The 22813-nt window shown below is 35.5% G+C and overlaps 1 protein-coding gene across 2 annotated transcripts in view; it reads right to left on the bottom strand.

The window, feature by feature from the left end:
- The window catches only part of ATL2 (atlastin GTPase 2), a 64314-nt gene that overhangs the window by 22030 nt on the left and 19471 nt on the right, over positions 1 to 22813 (bottom strand). For both annotated transcript variants that reach the window (XM_046660988.1, XM_046660989.1), the window contains exon 2: positions 14721 to 14965. In XM_046660988.1, coding sequence (XP_046516944.1) covers positions 14721 to 14965 — 245 coding nt within the window. The remainder of the gene's footprint in view (positions 1 to 14720; positions 14966 to 22813) is intronic.

The following is a 22813-nucleotide window of genomic DNA, read 5'->3' as shown; positions in this document are numbered from 1 at the left end:
CAGTTCATCTCCTAACTAGATTAACATAAAACTTCACACTAAAAGCCTAAATCTTCAGTTCCTATTACCTGATAGTTTATGTCTGGCTTTCAACAACTTTCAACAGAAAAGTTACAAGCCATGCCAAAAGGAAAGAAAAAACAGACTGACAAGACAAAGCAAGCAACAGAACCAGACTCAGATAAGATATAGATTTTGGAATATATGACAGTAAATTTTAAATAACTAGGATTAATATGTTAAGGGCTCTAATGGAAAAAGTAGACTACATGCAAAAACAGGTAACGTAAGCAGAGAGACAGAAACTCTTAAGAATCAAAAGAAAATGCTAGATATCAAAAACACTGTAATAGAAATAAAGAAGGTGTTTGAGGAGCCAACCTGGTAGCATAGCGGTTAAGTTCACATGCCCTGCTTTGACGGCCTGGGTTTCGCCAGTTTGGATCCTGAGCATGGACCTACCCACCACTTATCAAGCCATACTGTGGCAGGCGGCCCACATAAAAAGTAGAGGAAGATGGGCACAGATGTTAGCTCTGGGCCAATTTTCTTCAGCAAAAAGAGGAGGATTGGCGGCAGATGTTAGCTCGGGGATAATCTTCCTCAAAACAAAGAATGTGTTTGATGCACTTATCCACAGACTGGACATGGCCAAGAAGAGTCAATGAACTTAAGGACATGTCAATAGAAACTTCCCAACCTGAAATGCACAGAGAAAAAAAATAAAACTAATGTAACAGACCATCTAAGAACTGTGGGACAATTACAAAAGGCATAATAAAGGAGTAATGGAAAAATCTGAAAGAGAAGAGAAAAAGGAGAAAAAGAAACATAAGAATCAATAATCAGAGAATTTACTGAAATTAATGACAGATACCAAACAAAAGATCTAAGAAGGTCAGAGAACACAGACAGGACAAATACTAAAAAACCTACACCAGACACATCACATTCTCACTGCAAAATAACAAACACACAAAAGAAATCCTGAAAGAAGCCAAAGACAAAAAAATACTTTACCTATAAAGGAACAAGGATAACAACTACTTCGGACTTCTCATCAGAAACCACACAGAGTATAGTGAAATATTCAAAGTGCTGAAAGAAAAAGGCCACCAACCTAGAATTCTGTATCCAGTGAAGTTATCCTAAAAAAAATGAAGGAGAAATAAAGACTTCCTCAAACAAAAACTGAGGGAAGTTGTCACCAGCACACTTGCCTTGCACGAAATGTTAAAAGACGTTCAGAGAAAAAGAAAATAATATAGTTCAGAAACTCAGACATATATATAGAAAGACTGTCAGAGAAGGACTAGAAGGTACAAGCTTTTATTCTTCTTATTCTTAAATTGATCTAATAGACATCTGTGTATTCAAAGTACTAATAGCAACAATGTATTGGGTGATTATGATATATAGATAAAGGAAAGGAACGACAGCAATGTTACAAGGGACAGGAGTGAGGCATTGGAAATACTCTGTGATAAGGTACCTGCACTACCCATCAACACATAATACTATTCTGAAGTGGACTTAAATTAGTTGTAAATCTATATTGTAAACTCCAGGCAACCACTAAAAGAATTTTTCTTAAGTATAATAGATATACTAAGAAAGGATATAAAATGCAATCATATAAAATGCTCAATTAAAGCTAGAGAAGGCAGAAAGTAATAGTTTAAAAAAAGAAACAAGGAACAAGTACAACAAACAGAAAATAGTTACAAACATGAGATATTAATCCAACTGTATCAATAATCACTTTAGATGTGCATGATCTAAATAAACCAATTAAAAGACAGACTAACAGTAGATTAAAAAACAGTCCCAACTATTTTTTGTCTACAAAAACCCAGTTTAAATATAAAGACAGAGACAGGTTAAAAGTAAAGGAATGGAGGAAGATACAACAAAAGCTGGAGCAGCTATAATAATTTCAGACACAGCAGACTTCAGAACAAGAAAGTTATCAGGATGAAGAATGGTATTAAATAATGATAAAGGAGTCAATTCTCCAAGAAAACTTAACAATCTTTAATGTGTATGCACCTAACAACAAAGTATCAAAATATGTGAGGTAAAAACTGAACTGCAAGGAGAAACAGACATATCCACTATTATACTTGGAGATTTCAATACCCCTCCACCAGTAATTAACAGATCCAGAAGACAGAAAATCAGTAAGGATATAGACAAAGTGAATAGTACCCACAATCAAACGGATCTAACTGACATTACAGAAAACTACATCCAATAACGGCAGAACACACATTCCTCTCAAACTCACACAGTACATTCACCAAAACAGACTACATTCTGGGCCTTAAAAGAAATTTAAAGGAATAGATTATACAAATTATGCTCTCAGACCACAGCGGAATTAAACTAGAAACCAATAATAGAAACATAGTTGCAAAATCCCAAAATAGTAGCATTTAAAGAACACATTTCTAAATAACACATGGGTAAAAGAAGCCTCAATAGATTTTAAAAAATATTTTGAACTAAAGGAAAACAAAAATACAACTTATGAAAATGTGTGAAATGCAGCAAAAGCAGTGCTTAGAGAATTTATAGCATCGGGTGCACACATTAGGGAAGAAGATCTAAAACTAACGGTCTAAACTTCCACCTTAGGAAACTAGAAGAGTAATATAACTAAAGCAAGCAGAATAAAATTAGAAACAAATAAAAGTGAAAACAAGAAAACAGGCTATCAATAAGGAAAAAAAAATCAATGAAACAAAAAGGTGGCCCTTTGAAAAGACCAATAAAATTTGAGAGAGAGAAAAGACAAATAAAAAATATAGAAATCAAAGAGGAGTCAAAACTAATAATTCCATGGACAATAAAAAGATGATACGGGAATATTAAGAACAACTCCATGCTCACAATTTTGCTAGTTGGAATGGACCAATTCTTTGAAAGGCACAAACTACCAAACTCACACAAGAAAAAAAAATAGATTATCTGAATAAGCCTAAGCCTATATCTACTAAAGAAATTTAATCAATAATTAATAACATTCTTAAAAAGAATGAACCAAGCCCAGAGAGTTTCATTGGTTAATTCTACCAAACATTTGAGTAAGAAATGATACCAGTTCTTTATAAGCTCTTCCAGAAAACAGCAGAAGACTTCCAAACTCATTCTATGAGACCAGCAGTATCCTAATACCAAAACCAGATAAAGACATTACAAGAAAGAAACACTAGAGACCCATGTGTCTCATGAATATAGATGGAAAAATACTCAAATACTGGCAAATTGAATCCAACAATGTATACAAAGAATTATATACCACAACTTAAGTGGGATTTATTCCAAGGATGCAAGGTAGACTCAAGATTCAAAAAATTAATAATGTAATCCATCACATCAACAGGCTAAACAAGTCACATGATATCAACAGATAGAGAAAAAGCATTTGACAAAATCTAATGTCCATTCACGATCAAAAATAAAACTCCAAGTAGACTAGGAATAGAGAGGAATTTCCTGAACTTGATTAAAAAAAGAAAACCTACAAAAACTCCTATAGCTAATATCATACATAGTGGTGAGAACCTAGATGCTTTCTCCCTAAAGATTAGGAAAAAGATAAGGATGTCCACTTTTATCACTTGCACTTAATATTGTACTGGAGGTTCTAGCCACAACAATTAGCCAAGAAAGAGATAAAAGGTATTCATATTGGAAAAGCAGTAAAACTATTTCCACAGGCACGTCTCACAGATATGCAGATTCGGTTCCAGACCACTGCAATAAAGCAAATATCACAATAAAGCAAGTCATACAAGTTGCTTGGCTTCCCAGTGCATATAAAAGTTATGTTTATACTATAATGCAGTCTATTATGTGAACAACAGCATTATGTCTAAAAAACAACATACATACCTTAATTAAAAAATACTTTATTGCTAAAAATTGCTAACCATCAACCAAGCCTTCAGGAGTCGTAATCTTCTTGCTGGTGAAGGGTCTTGCCTCAATGTTGATGGCTTCTGACTGATCATGGCTGCTGAAGCTTGGGGTGGCTGTAGCAAGTTCTTAAAATAAGACAACAATGAAGTTTGATACATCAATTGCCTCTTCCTTTCACAAACAATTTCTCTGAAGCATGCGACCGCTATTTGAAAACATTTTACCCACAGTAGAACTTCTCTCAAAATTGGTGTCAATCCTCTCAACACCCTGCCACTGCTTTATCAACTAAGTTTATTAATATTCTAAGTCCTTTGTTATCATTTCAACAATCTTCACAGCATCTTCACCAGGAGTAGATTCTATCTCAAGAAACCACTTTGTTTGCTCATCCATAAGATCAACTCATCCATTAAAGTTTTATCATGAGATTGCAGCAATTCAGTCACATCTTCAGGCTCCACTTCTAATTCTAGTTCTCTTGCTATTTCCACCACATGGCAGTTATTTCCTCCACTGAAGTCTTGAACCCCTCAAAGTCATCCATGTGGGTTGGGATCAACTTCTACCAAACTCCTGTTAATGTTGATATTTTGACCTCGTCTCAAGAATCACAAATGTTTTTAATGGCATTTAGAATGGCGAATCCTTTCAGAAGGTTTTCAATTTACTTTGCTCAGGTCCATCAGAAGAATCACTATTATGGCAGCTATAGCCTTACAAAATATATTTCTTAAATATTAAGACTTGAAAGTTGAAATTACTCCTTGATCCATGGGCTGCAGAATGGATGCTGAGTTAGCAGGGATGAAAGCAATGTTCATCTCGTTGTATGTCTCCATCAGAGCTCTTGGGTGACCAGGTATATTGTCAATGAGCAGTAATGTTTTGAAAGGAATCTTTCTCTCTGAACACTAGGTCTCAACAGTAGGCTTAAAATATTCAGTAAACCATGTTATAAACAGATGTGCTGTCATCTAGGCTTTGTTGTTCCATCTATAGAGCACAGGCAGAGTAGATTTAGCATAATTCTTAAGAGTCTTAGGATTTTTGGAATGGTAAATGAGCGCTGGCTTCATCTTAAAAGTCATCAGCTGCATTAGTCCCTAACAAGAGTCAGCCTGTCCTTTGAAGCCAGGCACTGACTTTTCCTCTCCAGCTATTAAAGTCCTAGATGGCATCTTCTTACAATATGAGGCTGTTTCGTCTACACTGAAAATCTGTTGTTTAGCGTAGCTACTTTCATTAATTATCTGAGCTAGATCTTCTGGATAACTTGCTGCAGCTTCTACATCAGCACTTGCTGCTTCACCTCACACTTTGAACTTATGGAGATGACTTCTTTCCTTAAACTTTGTGAACCAACCTCTGTTAGCTTCAAACTTTTCTTCTGCAGCTTCCTCACCTCTTTCAACCTTCATAGAATTGAAGAGAGTTAGGGCGTTGCTCTAGATCAGGCTTTGGCTTAAGGGAATGCTGTGACTTGTTTGATCTTCTATCCAGACCACTAAAACTTCCTTCATCTCAGCAATAAGGATGTCTTGCTTTCTTATCATTTGTATGTTCACTGGAGTATCGCTTTTCATTTCCTTCAAGAACTTTTCCTTTGCATTCACAACTTGGCTAACTTTTGACACAAGAGGCCTAGCTTTCAGCCTATCTGGGCTTTCTGACATGGCTTCCTCACTAAGCTTAATCATTTCTAGCTTTTGACTTAAAGTGAGAGACGCGAGGCTCTTCCTTTCACTTGAACACTTAGAGGCAATTGTAGGGTTATTAATTAGCCTAATTTCAATATTGTTGTGTCTCAGGGAGTACGGAGGCCCAAAGAGAGGGAAAGAGACGGGGAATGACGGATCAGTGGAGCAGTCAGAACACACACAACACTTATTAAGTTCATTGTCTTATATGGGCGCAGTTTGTGGCACCCTAAAACAATTACATTAGTGATCACTGATCACAGATCACCATAACAAACATAATAATGAAAAAGTCTGAAATACTGTGAGAATTACCAAAATGTGACACAGAGACACAAAGTGAGCAAATGCTGCTGGAAAAATAGTGCCGACAGACTTGCTCAATGCAGGGTTGCCACAAATCTCCAATTTGTTAAAAAAAAATGCAATTATCTGCAAAATGCAACAAAATAAGGTAAGCCTGTGTTTACAGATGACATGATCTTGTATACAGAAAACTCTAAAGAATCCACTAAAAAGCTATTGGAACTAATAAATGAGTTAAGCAAGGCTGTAGGATACAAGATCAATATCCAAAAATCAATCGTATTTCTGTAAACTTGCAATGAACAATCTGAAAATGAAATTAAGAAAATATCATTTATAATAGCATCAAAAAAGGGAATAAATTTAACAAAAGAAGTGTAAAATATACTCTGAAAACTACAAAACATTTTTGAAAGAAATTTAAAAAGCTCTAAATAAATGGAAAAACATCCCATGTTCATGGGTAGGAACACTTCATATTAAGATGGCAATTCCCCAAACTGATCTTTCAGATTCAACCCAATCAGTAACAGAATTCCAGCTCACCTCCCACAGAAATTGACAAGTCTAAATTTATAGAGAATTGCAAGGGACCTAGAATAGACAAACAATCTTGAAAAAGAACAAAGCACGAAGACTCTCATTTCCTGATTTGAAAACTTACTAAAAAGCAACAGTAATCAAGACAGTCTGGTACTCACATTAGATATATAGATCAACAAAATAGAAGTGAAAGTCCAGAAATAAATTCATATGTCTATGATAAACTAATTTTCAACAAGGGTGCCAAGACCATTCAACAGGGAAAGAAGAGTCTTTCCAACAGATGGTGCTGGGACAAATGGAGAGGCACATACAAAAGAATGAAACTGGACCCTGACCTCATACAATTACTATTCATTATTATATATTAATGTATTATTACATATAATTAGTGGATATATTATATATTAATATTTATTCATATGAGTATAGTATTATTCATAAGCCAAAAGGTGGAAACAACCCAAATGTCCATTAACTGATGAATGGATAAATAAAATGTGGTATATCTATACAATAGAATATTATTCAGTCTTAACAAGGAATGAAGTACCAATAATGCTACAACATAAATGAACCTTTAAAACATGACTCTAAGTGAAAGAAGCCAGTCACAAAAGACAACATATTAGACAATTTCATTTATATGTATGTCCAGAAGAGGCAAATCTATAGAGACAGAAAATAGATTAGTGGTTCCTTGGGGGGGGGGGGGGGTTTGGCAGCAGGCCCTGGGGAGACAGGGAGATGGTAGCTAAAGGATACAGAGGTTCATTTTTTTCATTTTGAGGTGATAAAATGCTCTAAAATTGATTGTGGTAATGGTTATGCAACTGTGAATATACTAAAAGCCATAGAACTATGCACTTTAAGTGGATGAATTCTATGATATGTGAATTATATCTCAAAAGAAAAACAAAAAATCAAATACACTCAGTATACAAACTTAACCAAGACTCCCAGTCATACAAAATCCACCCCATATAATATTACAGAAGTTTAGGAGAAAAATGAATAGTCTACTGGAGATTCTGTTAAATGTCTATATACTACTGCTACATGGCATAAATCCTATGCAAGCTTTTTTTTGTGTGAGGAAGATTCTCGCTGAGCTAACATCCGTGCCAATCTTCCTCCATCTTGTACGTAGGATGCAGCCACAGCATAACTTGATGAGTGGTGTGTAGGTCCACACCTGGAATCCGAACATGCAAACCCCAGGCCACCAAAGCGAAGAGCACGAACTTAACCACTATGTCACCAGGCCGGTCCCATAAACTTGCTCCTTGATGAAAGAATTACAGTGAACATTCTCCAAAGCATCTATAGAAAATGCATCCCATTAGTTATTTTTTAAAAAAGTTTCAAAGAGTGAGAACAAAGAAATCCTGAACTAAAAGTCACGAGTTGAATAGCAAAATTGTTGTGGGGCAATAGGGGAAGAAGAGATGCGGATAATTACTTAAAAGAAAATTTCTCCTCTCAAAACAGTTAATGTTAATATAAAAGGAACCTAAATTATACAAGACTGTTAAACTCCCTAAATGTCTTAAAACTGGTAATTGAGTAGTCAGTGCCTATGCCTAACAGTACATTACTTAAGATATTCCTCAATAAATGACCTAAATAAAACCAATTACTTTAGAAATAGTAATTTTAACTTACAGGAAACAAAGATTCCAGAACGGGAAAAGATCTTCTGGAACAAATAATTTATGTTCTCTCAAGTCCAAAATCAAAATATGTGATGACACAGGTAGCATAATTTTAATGATATTACAAAATAGGCAGTACATACATTGGGGCTGAAAACTGGAACGCTATTTCAAAGGCTACAAATGACAGAACATTTTCAGGGAATATACACGAATGCAACCAAGAAAGTCTCTCCTACGACAACACAATAAGGACTCTGAACAATATATTGTAGACTCCTCCATCTCATCTGTTTCTGATTCCTCTAGCTTTGGCAAAATTTGGTGAAGTTTTTCTAAAGGAAATTACTCACACTAATTTTAAACCTACATATGAAAGAACAGAAAATTAGTTTCAATTCAGAAATCAAAATCTAGGGGGGAAAAAAATCCAATGTGCCAATGGAAAGAAAGTAGTCCACAGTCCACATCACTTCTATATCCAACCCCTTAGCTTATATTCAGGGGAAAAAATAAGTCCACCGATTTTTATTTTCCTTATTGACGCTTAAAATTTGAATCAAATTTTGCCTCCTTCTTGCACAGGCAAAAATAGTAACAACATAAAATTTAAAATTTCATCAGCTTGTTACAAAAGTTACATACAGTGTTTCACTTGTAATAAGTGAAGTATTCAAAAGCAAATTCAGTTAAAGTAATAATTAAATGAATAAGCTAAACTTCTACATTAAATCTGGCAACAGTTTTATGAGCATATGAACCTGTATAGCATATGATGACTTAAAATAACAAAATGCAAACTTATCAGAATGGCTAAAACTAAAAAGACTAACAGTACTGTTTATAAGACGAAAAGTAACTATAAGCCTCTTACATTGCTGGTGGAGGCGTAAATTAGTAAAACCACTTTGGAAAAAAAATTTGGCAGTCCCTTACTAAAGTTCAATAGGTATTTACTCTCTGACCCAGCATTTCTACTCCTGAGTATAAACTCAACAGAAATAAGTGCTTACGTCACCAAGACTTGTACAAGAATGTTCATGGTATCTTTATTCATAATAGACAAAAATTACAAACAACCCATATGTCTATCAACAGAAGAAGGGGTAAAAATTGTGATATCTTCATCCAATGAAATACCACTCAGCAATAAAAAATAACAATTATCGATACAACATGATAACAACATGGATAAACATTTTAGACAATGCTTAGTGGGGGAAAAAAACAGACACAAGAGTGCATACTTTACGATTACATTTATGTGAATTTCAAATGTAGGCAAAACTAATCTATGGTGATATAAGTCAGAATAGTGGTGGACCCTGAGAGCTGGAGATAGTAATAACCGGGAGGGGGAATGAGAGAGCCTTCTGGAACGCTAGTCTCTTTCTTGATCTGAGTGGCAGTGGTTAGAAAAGCATAAGTACATAAAAATTCACTGGTTATACTAAAATTTATGCACTTTATTGTACGTAAGTTATATCAGAAAAACAATAAACAATAAAATGAACCTAGGAAGAAACTTTTAAAAATATTGTTCTTCCTCTAAATACAATTCTTTCCTGGAAAAGAACATGAAACAAACCAAGTTATTCTTCATGGATTCACACATTTCCCACAAGTCTTACATCTCAGACACTATTAGGCTTAGAGAAAAAGGTGAGATCGAGTTCAGCATCCCATACAGTTTATTCTGAGACATGTATGCTCCTGGCAAATTATATGTAGCAGCACATATGATCCTTAAAGACAGTTCTTACCCCTTATCTCTGGAAGCAGTTCTGGGAGCAGCTCTTTAAATAGTAAAGAATAAAAACTATATATAGTTACCTTTAAAATGCTTCAGCAATAAGTTAAAAATTGGAGTCAAAACTCTTTACTCATTAAGCATAGATATCAGTGGGCAGTAAGAAAAGTTACCTTGCGTGTACTCTTGTCAGTCTATTTCAACTTTTGAAGTAAAGACTGAAAAATGCACATTTACAAAAGAATAATTCAGTGTAGTTATGAAAAAGGACCAAACATCATTTTACATAGCAGTCTTTAGAATAAAGGCTTTGGCATCAAATTGCCTGGTCCAGAATCTCAGCCTTGCCACTTACTTTGGGCCTCATTTCTTCAATTACCAAGTTGAAATACTAATATTTCTGTCTAGGGTTATTGTGAATATTGAGTAAGATAATCTGTTAAATGTTTAGTAATCAGAGTACCTAGAACTCAGTAAAGATTCAAAAACTGTTACCTTAAAAGATATACGTGCCTGCTCATGGAAGAATACACCACCTATGAAGTGGTCTTGCCAAAAGTCGAACCTGAGTCTGATCAAGTCTCTAGATTCAACTGACAATTTACAGGAAATTCATAGGACAAAGGAACATCTAAAACTACACCAACAGGATATAAATCAGCAAACCCCAATTAGGAAACTATAAGACCAACAGTCAGTTTCTTCAAGAACAAACAAACTGCCAAGAAAAAGAGATGGAGGGAAACCTACAAAGAGTTAAAACACTTTAAAGACAACCAATCACAATGTGGACCTCAATTGGTTGGATCTTGATTCAAACAAACTTAAAAATTAAAGCATCTGAGGCAACTGGAAAACTGATCACTTATAAAATATTACATAACTTAAGGAATTAATTGATTTTTATGTATGATAACAATATTACTGTAATGTCCAAGAGATACATACTGAAATATTTACAAATGAAATGATATATCAACATACTTCAGAAAATATATAAAGTGAGAAATGAGTTGGGGTACAGATAAAACGAGAAAAAAACAGGAAATGATATAAAAATGGAAGCAACTCTGCACGGAAGTAAGAATCCTTATCTAGAAGGGTTCAGTAACAGTTATCTCCACTACTTAGTGTTCAATATATCCCAAGTATTAAGTTTTACATACATTATATAATTTAACTCTATCAAAATTAAGTTTTGACCTTCCTAAACTGATTCTTAGAAGTGAAATTACTTTTACATGACAATTTGATCAGCATATTTCTAACAATTTCTATTGACACGGGAGTAATTTACTTCACTTTGGAAGCATGTGATTCACAAAAATCAGCTTACTAAAACTTGTAAGATCAAAGCAAATATCCATTGACAGTTAAATGGATAAATAAAATGTGGTATAATCATATAGTGGAATACTAAAGTAACAAAAATAACGAACTATCACTACATGCAAAAACATGGGTACATTTCACAGATACCTTAATGAAATAAACCAAATACAAACCCCTATGGTACGATTTCATTCATGTCAAGTTCAAAAACAGGCAAAACTAGTCTGTGGTGAGAGTTCAGAATAGTGGTTACCTTTTGGGGGGTGGATATTAACTGAGAGAGAGAAAACAAAGTGAGGGTTCTATATCTTCACCTACGTAGTGGTAATATGGGTGTATACATATGTAAAATTTCATCAAGCTATATACACTTAAGATTTGTGCACACTTTTCTTTATGTAAATTATACTTCAAAAAAAAAGAAGAAAAATTTTTAAAAAGATAAAACACATTTACCCAAACTTCACTCCTAAACAACCAAATCAGCATTTGAAAGGGAAAGAGTACTCTCGAGTAGTACACACAAAAATTTCGAAAAGTCAACCTCCCTCCCACCACCATCACCAATTCCGTCTCTCATTACAGATTTTAATCTCCTCTTGTGTAACTCCCTACTTTTACACATGAAATAATATGGTGATTTTTTTTAAAATACTGATATAATAGACCTAATAGTTCCACGTAAATTATTTTAACTATTTTATTCCGTAACTTTGAGAGTTACTTTTACAAGTAATACACATTTTACTTACAAATTATTAGGTATATCAACAATACTTGAATTTCTGTGATATTCCTCATATATGAGATTCACAGTGAATGTCATATGTGATACCCTTCTAAGTTCAAAATGTTTCCTGTATTACGAATTCAATAAATCAGCAATTCTAGTAACACTCTCATGTTACACATTTCATGGTAAAAGCTTAACTATAATAATTGATTAATTCTGACATGAGGAAATTTATCCTAGAGGAACTTTTAGTTTACCTCTCAAGTTTACAAAAAACTAATTTAAACTTTCCTCCTAAACGTCAAGTAAAAACAGCCTAACTTTTCATAATACAAGCAGTATAGCTCAAAAAACAAACTGTACAAGAAGCTATTTACTTCACAAGAAAGTGAGACCTAAAAGTCAGAATTTCCCTTATAATTTGGAAATGTTTGGTAAAAACCTCAGAATATTCTTAGTTTTAAGGACTTAGTTACTAAAGTTTTTGTTTTTAGCCAATATAAAGAGCTTACATTCAGCCTTGTGTTATGTATGATTCCTTTACTAACTACTCAAAATGATAACACTCATCTATTCTTAAATCATAAAGTAAAATATTTACCTTTAGTTCCTTTAGTGAACTGCACCCTTACAAAAAGTGACTCAGGTCAATACAGAAGACATATAAAGTCAGTATAAGCCACTGCTTGTCTCCTACCTTCTTCAGCTAGCATCCCACCTTTGCAGGTATATAATGAATTAAATCCAAAACTATCCCATTGTTATGTCTCCCTTACTTTCATCTCCTAGAAAAAACATGACCCACCACTAAATCAGTATAAGTAGAGGCATGTTATCCCAAAAATTAGACACTGTTTAATGCAATTTTCAATTAACAGAGTAAGATTATTTATATCAGGAATTCTACATGGAAACCTTACAAATGAAAATTTAAAAAGATATTTCAGCTTACAAGCCAACAAGCAGGTGTGTATTCACTCAAGGCCTCATAACCTTTCAGAGGCTTCAGTGTCTCCCCCAGGAAAGGGGGAATTCTATTAGTTCAGAGACTGTAAACACATGACACATGTGTGGGCTGCTACTCCCTCCCCCCCCCCCCCCCCCCCCCCACCCCGCCAACAGCTACTACTAATTGATCAGAGATGGAATCAGAAATAGCACCTGAGGTGAAACTTATCCGCCACTGCTTGACCAGAGATCTAAGCTTCTTTTCCCTTCTAACATTCTACTGTCTGTGACCTAATTGGAATCAAATACAGCTGCAGTGAACAGCTCAGACACACACAGATACGATATACACAAGCTAACTTAAGGAGTTAGAAACTCAAAGTACAGGAATTGTTTATCATCTTTAAATGTATAGTTTCTTTTTAAAAGAATATGCCACTATTTATACATTTTTCTATTTCAGATGTAAAACTCTGGGAAATAATAAAGTCTAAATGGAAAAACTTTAAAATACTATATCTTTCTCTGTAGTACACTGTAAAATAGTGTTCTTTTATATGAACTACATTCTTGATACTCAGGCATACTTGAACATGCCTAACGAGATACCTAGGAAAAGAATTTACTGAAAAGCTTCCTAGAAACATCAACTGAGAATGTTTACCTTATTACTCATCTCAAGATGCATACCCAGTTACAGATTATATAGAACTCGTAAAGGGTAAGCACCTTGACTGGTGCTTAGACAACGACAAAATGCTGTCAAAGTGTTACTGCCACCATCTTCATGTGGCTTCTGAATGTCAAAAGCCCCCTGCAAAGGCCTTCCCCCTAAATGTTCCACTCCAAATTTCCAGTCCTTCTTGGTCCCTATCAAACTCTCATTCCCTCAGTCCAGTCTTCAACTGTTAGAAAAACATTCTGATTCAAGTGAAATTTTTTTTTGCTTTTTTTCAGGGGAGAAAGTCAAAGTCAGGGAAGGGGAGGGAAGTAACAATTGTCTAGTAACATCAAAAAGTGAAATGTGTAGAGAGAGGGAGAATCATTGATCAAATAGAAAATAAGTGCTTACCATGGGCCAGTTATTGTGCTAGGCTTGGGAGACATGGTAATCAAGATGAGGCCCACTCCTGACAGAGGTTAAACTAGCCAGGAAAAATAAGGAAAAACTCAAATAGTATCAATGAAACACATGACCTGTGCTATGAAAGTTGGGACAAGGATACAACATAGTCTTAAAAACCAGAGGTGGCCTCCTATAAAAAGATTAGCCAAGGGTATAGTAACATATGAGAAATAACACGACACACTCAAGGAAACGCAAAAACTATAGTATACCTGACACACAGAGGCAAGAGATGTGGCTCAGAGATCATGGAAGCCACTCTAAGGAACTGGACTTGATCTTAAAAAGTAATAATCTGAAGGTGACTTATTTGAGGAGCCTAGGTGTACTTTTACAAAAGTTTCTTAAGCCTACTTCACCCGTTGTTGTAAAGGTGATGAAGAAGGGGAAGGTGCAGGAAACAGCAAAAAGGCAGAAGATGTACAGTACTTCAGAGATTCAGACAGCCTGGGTAGGGGCTACAATGCCTGGAACATAGATGCTCAATCATACACATCAACATACACTATACACAAAAGGGAACTAAGGATATGAATAAGAATCAAGAGCTCACACAAACCATCTTAACTGAGAGGTCTTATCAAGAACTGTATTTTTGTAATATTAAAGATATAGTTCTTACTGTTTTTTGTCTTTCTAAGCAAGGTTGATTGGTTGCTAGCTTTTGTTTTTAACTGGGTTCAATTTAAAAGACACTATTCACCTTGTTATACATATATCTAAGCATGAAGTCCAGCAGAAATGATTTCCCTTTACGAAAAGCTCCTGCCACGGATACCACTACTATGTTAAGATCTCGTATGTGCTCCTGTAGCAATATCTGCTCCAAAGCTTCTTCATCAAGCTCAAAATTATGGTCATCTTCATGTGCAAGAACAATCTGTACTGGACATGGTTTCTTCATAACCTCATCAGAGTTTACTAGGTCATCATCTTCATAATTCTCACCTAGAATTAAAAAAAAAGAAACAGGTTAATTCCTGCATTACAAACTTTTCCTAAAGGATCACAACTAAAGCAAATTCCAAATAACTTCCCCCTATTATAGGTCATTTGAAAATAGTTACAAAAAGTGATGTTCAGGTACATTTGGATTTCTCACTCCCTCTATAACAGGACCAAGAATACTGGTAACATTTCTCACTATATATACAGAAAAGCAACAATACTAAGTATGGCCTCTATCTCAATTAGGTCATAAGAGCTAAATGTAAGCAGTAGTTGTTCTTGAGCACTGCATTATTTTATAAACAATTTTTGCTACATATGCACACAGAAGCTAGAAGCTAGATTTGAAGGAGGGGAATAAATTTCACCTAATAATTCAGATTTCGATTTTCCCTGTAGGAATCACCTTGGAAATTACTCCAAGTTACAAAGATTAAAACATATATATGAATTGTAAACATTATTTTTCATTCTGAAACTTAAAAGGCTAAGGTCCTAAGAAGTTTCCAAAAATGACACTCATGATAAAGCAAACAAATCCCTAATTTAGTAAGAGTAACCTAATAGTACAAGCTTCCCTTATTAAAGCAAAACACAGAATTAATGTTTTAGTGGAAGACAAGAAGAACGGTCAGTGAGGTGCAGAGGCATAACTGAGTTTCATCTGCCTCTAGGGCTCTTCTTCACTAAACAACACAGCCACCACTTCAAAATTACGCAGCCCCCCAAAACAAAGGGAGAGTTTACATAGCTCTCCCTTTGTTCATCCAGCACACCAAAAGAAGGCAATCTTTGCAGAGGAGGCTTACTTAACAGCAAAGAAATAACTATAGAACATGTAACAACAGAGATAAATGTCTAAGGTTTAGGTTTCTGTTCTTCAAAAACAAAAACATAATAGTTAAGTTTCAGAGGGTATCTACCTTGTTTGGCTTGATCAACTGCTTGATCCCAAGTAGCAAGAAGTTACTCCTGGGGACATTATCCTCTCTCACATCAACATTTTTAGGAAACTCTCCCCTTGAGCCTGTGTACTAAGTGTCAGTTTCCAATCTAAGGAGACATACAGTATCTACCGTACTCAATGCAATGAGAGGAGGAATGACACTTCCTCCTCTCCTAGGAGATGGTCCGCTAAAGAGCGGTGCATTATTAGTCAACAGTGAGACAATACCTTATCCACATAACCACTATTCTCAGAGCAAAGATTATATAATGGATTTTTAATGTCTTTACACAGAGAAACATCTAGCCTACTTGATTTGCAAAGACTATTAGAGCCTTTACCTCCACATCACAAGGCACCTTTAACTGTACACAGCAAAATCAACAACACAATTTCAAAATATGCTGCAAACACTGACAATACAACACAAAGAGCAAGCAATATCAAAAGAGAATCTTTGAAAGTAAAAGCAATCAATATTTAATTTAGAAAGGCAGTATCATTGCCTGCTTCAATGATATACAGATATAGCCAGACATGCTATCTGAATGCACGAAAAGTAAATTTTCCAGGAAAGGTCAACACAGTTAAATTCCAATTTAATGTATACTTAGTGGGCCAGATAAATGACAAAACAGTATGCAAATTGTGTGATTAAAAGCTTCCAAGCTTAATTAGTAGTTAAGACCAAGAACTAGGGAGCAAAACCGCCTAGGTGCATGTCACTTAACTTCTCTGTGCCTTCTTTCTCATCAGTAACGTGGATAATCACAGTACTTACCCCAGAGTTGTCACCAGGATTAAATGAGCTGAAATATGCATGGTACATGGTAAGCACTATAGGTGCTTGTTATTAAGGCAACAGTAATTTTTAAACACTCAATCCCACAGGAGAAGCTTTTACTTACACCTTGAAAGGCTACAACTCTACACTGAAGTTCAATTGACCAGTGTAGCTATGTAATGACATCATTATCCACCCATTTGTTCAGGCACAAATCTGGGGGCTGTCCTTGATTCATCTCTCCTTTTCCTTACCCCTAAATCTAATCAACAACCGAGTTTTTAAATTTGTCTTCATTCAAAATTTCAAATGATACCATCCCTGTTCCCATCATCACCATCTTATCTCACTTAGAGTGGTACCTAATGGGTCTCCCTTCTTGCCCCCTCCCACTCCAATTCAATCCAATCTCCACAGAGTAGCAACTAAGTAATGTAGTTAAATATAAATGTGATTAAGTCTCTCTCCTTCTAAAAATCATTATTACAGAGAATTAACAAATAAAATCCCACATATTGTTTTACCAGATCCCATACTGTCAAATCTCTCCTATCCCATTTGGTGCTACTCTCCCCTTTGTAAACTAAAATAGACAAGCTAGCCTTTTTTCAGGTTCTTATGCTATTAAACTCTTTTTAGACTCATATTTGACTCATGATATTCCTCTGCCTGGACTACTCTTTCCCACATTGTTCCCCTAATCAATTCATACTTATTCCGTAAGTCTCAGTTTAAATGTCATTTCCTCAGGAATATCTTCCCTAAGGCTTCTAACCAAATAGTCCTTCTATACTCCCCCAATCTTAATCCACCCATCATTTGAATATTTATGTATTTATTATATGTCTCCCCTCCTAGATTGCCAATCCTCTGCTTAAAACCCTTAATCAGTTTCCCACTGTAACCAAAAATATAGAGGGGAAAAAAATGAAAATTCCAAGTTCCTTACGAGGGCCTCTGAAGTCATGTGATCTGGCCCCTGCAATCTGGCTCTCTTGCTGTTCCCTGAACAGGCCAAACCCGTTCCCCCCATTAGAATCTTTGTCCTGTGTTCTCCCCTGTCTAGAATGCTCTGTCCCTAGAAATTCACATGGCTTACTTCTCCATCACCTAGGTCTCAGCTCAGATGTTATCTCCTCATTGTGGCCTTCCTCAACCACTCACAGTCCAAATTACAGGCCCCTCCTCATCACTTTAACAAAACAGGTTTTTTTCATAGCCCTTTTCAATATCTAAAATAACATCTTTTCATTTGTTTGCATGAGTACTTTATATCTCCCCCTCCACGGAATGTATCCACCACAAAAATAAGGATCCCAATCATCCTGTTGACCACTCTATCTCCCAGCACCTAGAACACTGCTTGGCACCTAGCAGGTGCTTAATAAATATTTCCTGAATGAAAAATGTACAGATTTTACTCAGGAGTTTTATACCTGCCCCTATCTATTTTATAAGCAAATTTGACAATCATATAATTATTTTGGGGAAATACTTCTAGCAACTCAAGAGTAGTATATTTATCACAAAGTTACTATTAAAAGTATGAAGCCCCACCAAGTAATACACTTTAATTAGAAAGAATTCAAAATTAGTAAGTGCTAAAATATCACAGTGACCAAATTTGGACATTGTTGATTTTGTTAAGACCAACAGTCTTGTTTACCGTTATAAAGAAAGCATTAGTTGGTAAATAACAAAAACAAACAAACCACTTGGCAGGAAATCTTTGTTAACTTGAAACCTCACCTAGATTAGCTGACTATAGTTACCATGTGGCCAGTTTTTTCTCATTAGCATGGATAAAGATATGTACCTCAGATATACAGGCAGCCTGTCTCTACATATTTGTCACCATTTCTAGTCTACAGACTTCCAAAGTATAGGAAATATGTTTCAAAGGTACAATGGCCCACAACAACATGATTCACCTAAGTCTACTACCCCCATCATGATTTCTCTACCAAATTTGGACTAACTACAGATAAAGTACTTCGTTCACCAAATACTGGTATAGGCGACCCAATAAAAGACAATTATATGTAAATTTCATTAGAATACCTGCAAATATAACATTCAGTGATTACCTACAATTGGAGGTCTTTTTAAATTTAGTACTACTCCAAGATTTTAAACTGAAGTTAAACCCTATGTAGAAAATAGTGATTTTATTTCCATTCTTCAATGCCAAGAAATTACTGGGAAACTAGATTTCAGCCATCCCAACAGATTTTCCTCATTCACTGTTTCAAGTTAGTTCTCCCCCACTCCAGCCCCCAAATGGATCTTTCAAAGTCAAAGCTGAAAGACAACTACAGATGATCAACTGTTCCTCAAAAATTTCTCCATACCCTAACACTAGGTGTACTTAACCTATTTGCCACAAGGCCTACAAAAAGATACCTGTCTTAGTTAAAAAGATCAGTAGTTGCCAGAGGTTAAGGGGGGAAGGAGAGATGACCAGGTGGAGCAGAGAGGACTTTTAAGGCGGTGAAACTATTCCCTATGATGCTATAATGGTATATACATGTCATTACATATTTGTCAAAACCCATAAAATATACAACTCCAAAAGTGAACCTTCATGTAAACAATGAATTTTCAATGATAATGATGTGTCAATGAAGGTTCATTGATTCTAACAAATATGACACACTGATGTGGAATACTGATTCTGGGGTAGGCTATGGGTGTGAGAGGATACGGGTTATACAGGAACTCTGTACAGCCGGCCCTCCATAAGATACCGAACACGTACAGGTTTTTTTTTCTTGTCATTATTCCCTAAATAATACAGTATAACAACTATTTACATTGTATTAGGTATTATAAGTAATCTCGAGATGATTTAAAGTATATGGGAGGATGTGTGTAGGTTATTTGCAAATACTATGCCATTTTCTATAACACACTTGAGCATCTGCAGATTTTGGTATCCTCAGGGGTCCTGGAATCAACCCCACTTGGTTACTGAGGGATGACTATACTTTCTGCTCAATTTTGCTGTGAATCTAAACCTGCTCTAAAAAATAAAAGCCTAGCAAAAATTTTAAAAGACCTGTCTTTTTGATTGCTGTTTAATCATACTTTATCTTAAATTTGCCAAATTCATACATTCAGCATGTATTCCAAAAGCAAAATTTACATGTCAGGACTGACCTAGATCCATCTGCAAATTTCAAGCATCATTATAAGCTAAGACAATAAACAGGTGCCACAAATCTGCATTACAATAAAATGTTACTAACGTTAGACTCAAACTAAACTTGTAGAAAGAGAACCAAGTAAAGAGTAGTTCACTTTTCCAAAGCAATAAAAATTATTATTCACATTCCAAATAAAAACATGAAACAAATTTTTATGGAAAGTAGCCTGCATTCAGTCTACTCAATCTATTTACAAAAATTAGCTATTCTACAAAAGCAAAATAATGTACTTTGTACATTATACTATTTATTATTTGTACAAAATAATGTACTTTGGTATCTGGTACTTGAACCTCAACATTTATACTCTACAACCAAATGAAAACAGTATCTAAGTATTCAAAAGTTTATCCGAGCACATATTTTTAAAAGCCTTAAAGAGGTTATCCCATGGTAAACTTATTTCTAGGAATTTATTATAAGAAAATAAACACTGGGGACCAGCCCCGAGGCTGAGTGGTTAAATTTGCAAGACTCCCCTTTGGCAGCCTGGGGTTCACCAGTTCATACCTACACACCGCTCATCAAGCCACACTGTGGCAGTATCCCACGTAAAAGAACTAGGATGACCTACAATTAGGATATACAACTATGTACTGGGGCTTTGGGGAGAAATGGAAAAAAATAAATAAATAAACAAAGATGCTAACAAAAATATACAAGTTTATTTACCAGTGTCATTTATGGTAGTGAAAACTAATGTTGAGTGTCTCAAAATTGGAAAGTAGCCTAATAGTCATTTTAACCACATGTTGACATACTATGCAGCTTAACAACACACACATCTACTTAAGAAATTAAGGATATTAAAAGTACCAGGATAAAATAAGCAGGAAAAATGCAAATCACAAAATACTACAAATCATCCTCAATTCTGTTTTGATTTGTCTTTAAAAACATAGGTTCACTTAGGAAAAACAAAAACGAAACAACATTTGGGACACCCTCTTCCAGTCATTAGAGTAACTGGTACCAGACTGGCCCTCTGCCACAAAATGTAAAACTAGACAAAATATATGAGGCATCTTTTCTCAAGCATTGAACAGGCAGAAGACAGTAATCTCTGAGAGAAGAAAACTCACAAGTGAGTCCCATGATCACCTGCCTCCCACCTCCCACTCACCTCCACTCTCTGCCTAGGAACAATTTCCTAAACACAGCATGGGGAACCAAAGCACAAGCAAAGATCTGAGTTCAGGACTGCGAAAGCAGCGGGAACCTGTGAGGCAGGAAACAGAGAAAAAGAAGCCATGCAGAGGTGGAGCCCAGAAGTCTTTGGCCAAGAGCAACACGGGTGCAAGGGAACACAACACTATGCAAAGCTTACCAGAAAATAGCTACTACAGGGTTGAATGAGGTAGAGAACACCAGAAGTCAAACAGCATTAGGACACTTGGGCATTCTGGGCCAGCCGTGGTGGAGAGATCTTATGAACACCTAGGGCATCAAACTAAGACAACAGAAAGGCCACATCTTAGAATTAAAGATCATGTTCTGGAGTAAGATCTACTGAAGATCTACCCAAACAAAGCCTAATACTAAGATTTAAAAAGATCTACAATGGAAACAGTTTGGACATTTAGTCCCACCAAGTCAGGAATGTTTCCTCTAAGCTTTCCAGAGATCCACACTAAAAAAGTATAAAGCCAAGCCTACAAAAGGTCAAGACCAACTAGTAATTGAACTGCTCGCCACAAGAAAAACAATTTAACAGAATCCAGAATCTCTACCATGCAAAACATACAACATAAATTATATGATCAGAAATCATTTGACATACAAAGAAAGAGGGAAATGTGGCCCACAGTCATGAAACAAAAGCAATTAATAGAAATCAATCCTGCAATGGCCCAGATGTTAGACTTAATGGATAAAAGCTTTTAAGAAGATATTGTAAATATGTTCAGAGACTTAAAAATAAGGTTTAATAATGGGGCTGGCCCCGTGGCCGAGTGGTTAAGTTCGCGCACTCCGCTGCAGGCGGCCCAGTGTTTCGTTGGTTCGAATCCTGGGCGCGGACATGGCACTGCTCATCAAACCACGCTGAGGCAGCGTCCCACATGCCACAACTAGGAGGACCCACAACGAAGAATATACAACTATGTACTGGGGGGCTTTGGGGAGAAAAAGGAAAAAAATAAAATCTTTAAAAAAAAAAAAATAAGGTTTAATAAGTGAATAGACAGGGAGTCTCAGCCAAGAAACAGACTATTAAAAAAAAATGAAAATTCCAGAACTGAAAAGTACAATAATTAAAATGAAATATTCATAGGATGGACTTAACAATAGACTGGAAATAGCAGAACAAAGGGTCAGTGAACTTGCAGACAGATCAAAATTCTCTAATCAAAACAACAAAGAGAAAAAATAATGAAGAAACACTAACAGAGTCTGAGGGACCTGTGGAGCAACAGCCAACGCGTAGTTAGACTACCAGAAGGAGAACAAAGTGAGGATGGAGTTGAAAAAATATTTGAAGATATAAGAGTCAAAATGTTACCAAATTTGATGACAGAGACTTACAGATCCAAGAAGCTCAGCAAACCTCAACTAGGGTAAATACAAAGAAAACCACATTAGTCAGACTGCTAAAAACCAAAGATAAAGAGAAAATCTTTAAAGAAGTGGTTGGGGGGTGGGGAGAGATAATACAAATAACTACTCATCAGAAGTACATAGTAGATATACTGTATGTAGTGTATATAGTAGCTGTCCTTTTAATAGAAAAACAGAGATAGGTTGAAAGTAAAAGGTAGGAAAAAAGATATACCATGCAAATAATCATAGGAAAGCTGATGTAGCATCAAAGTAGACATCAAGATTAGAAGTATTACCAGATATAAATGGGTAATCATCAGAAAGACGTAACAACTCTAAATAAGAGATTAAAAGTTCAGAGAACTAAAGGGAAA

This window comes from Equus quagga, chromosome 5 (genome assembly GCF_021613505.1).
Source record: "Equus quagga isolate Etosha38 chromosome 5, UCLA_HA_Equagga_1.0, whole genome shotgun sequence".
Classification (NCBI taxonomy): Eukaryota; Metazoa; Chordata; class Mammalia; order Perissodactyla; family Equidae; genus Equus; species Equus quagga.
The sequence above is the reverse complement of the archived record's forward strand: the minus strand, read 5'-3'. Positions and strand labels throughout refer to the sequence as shown.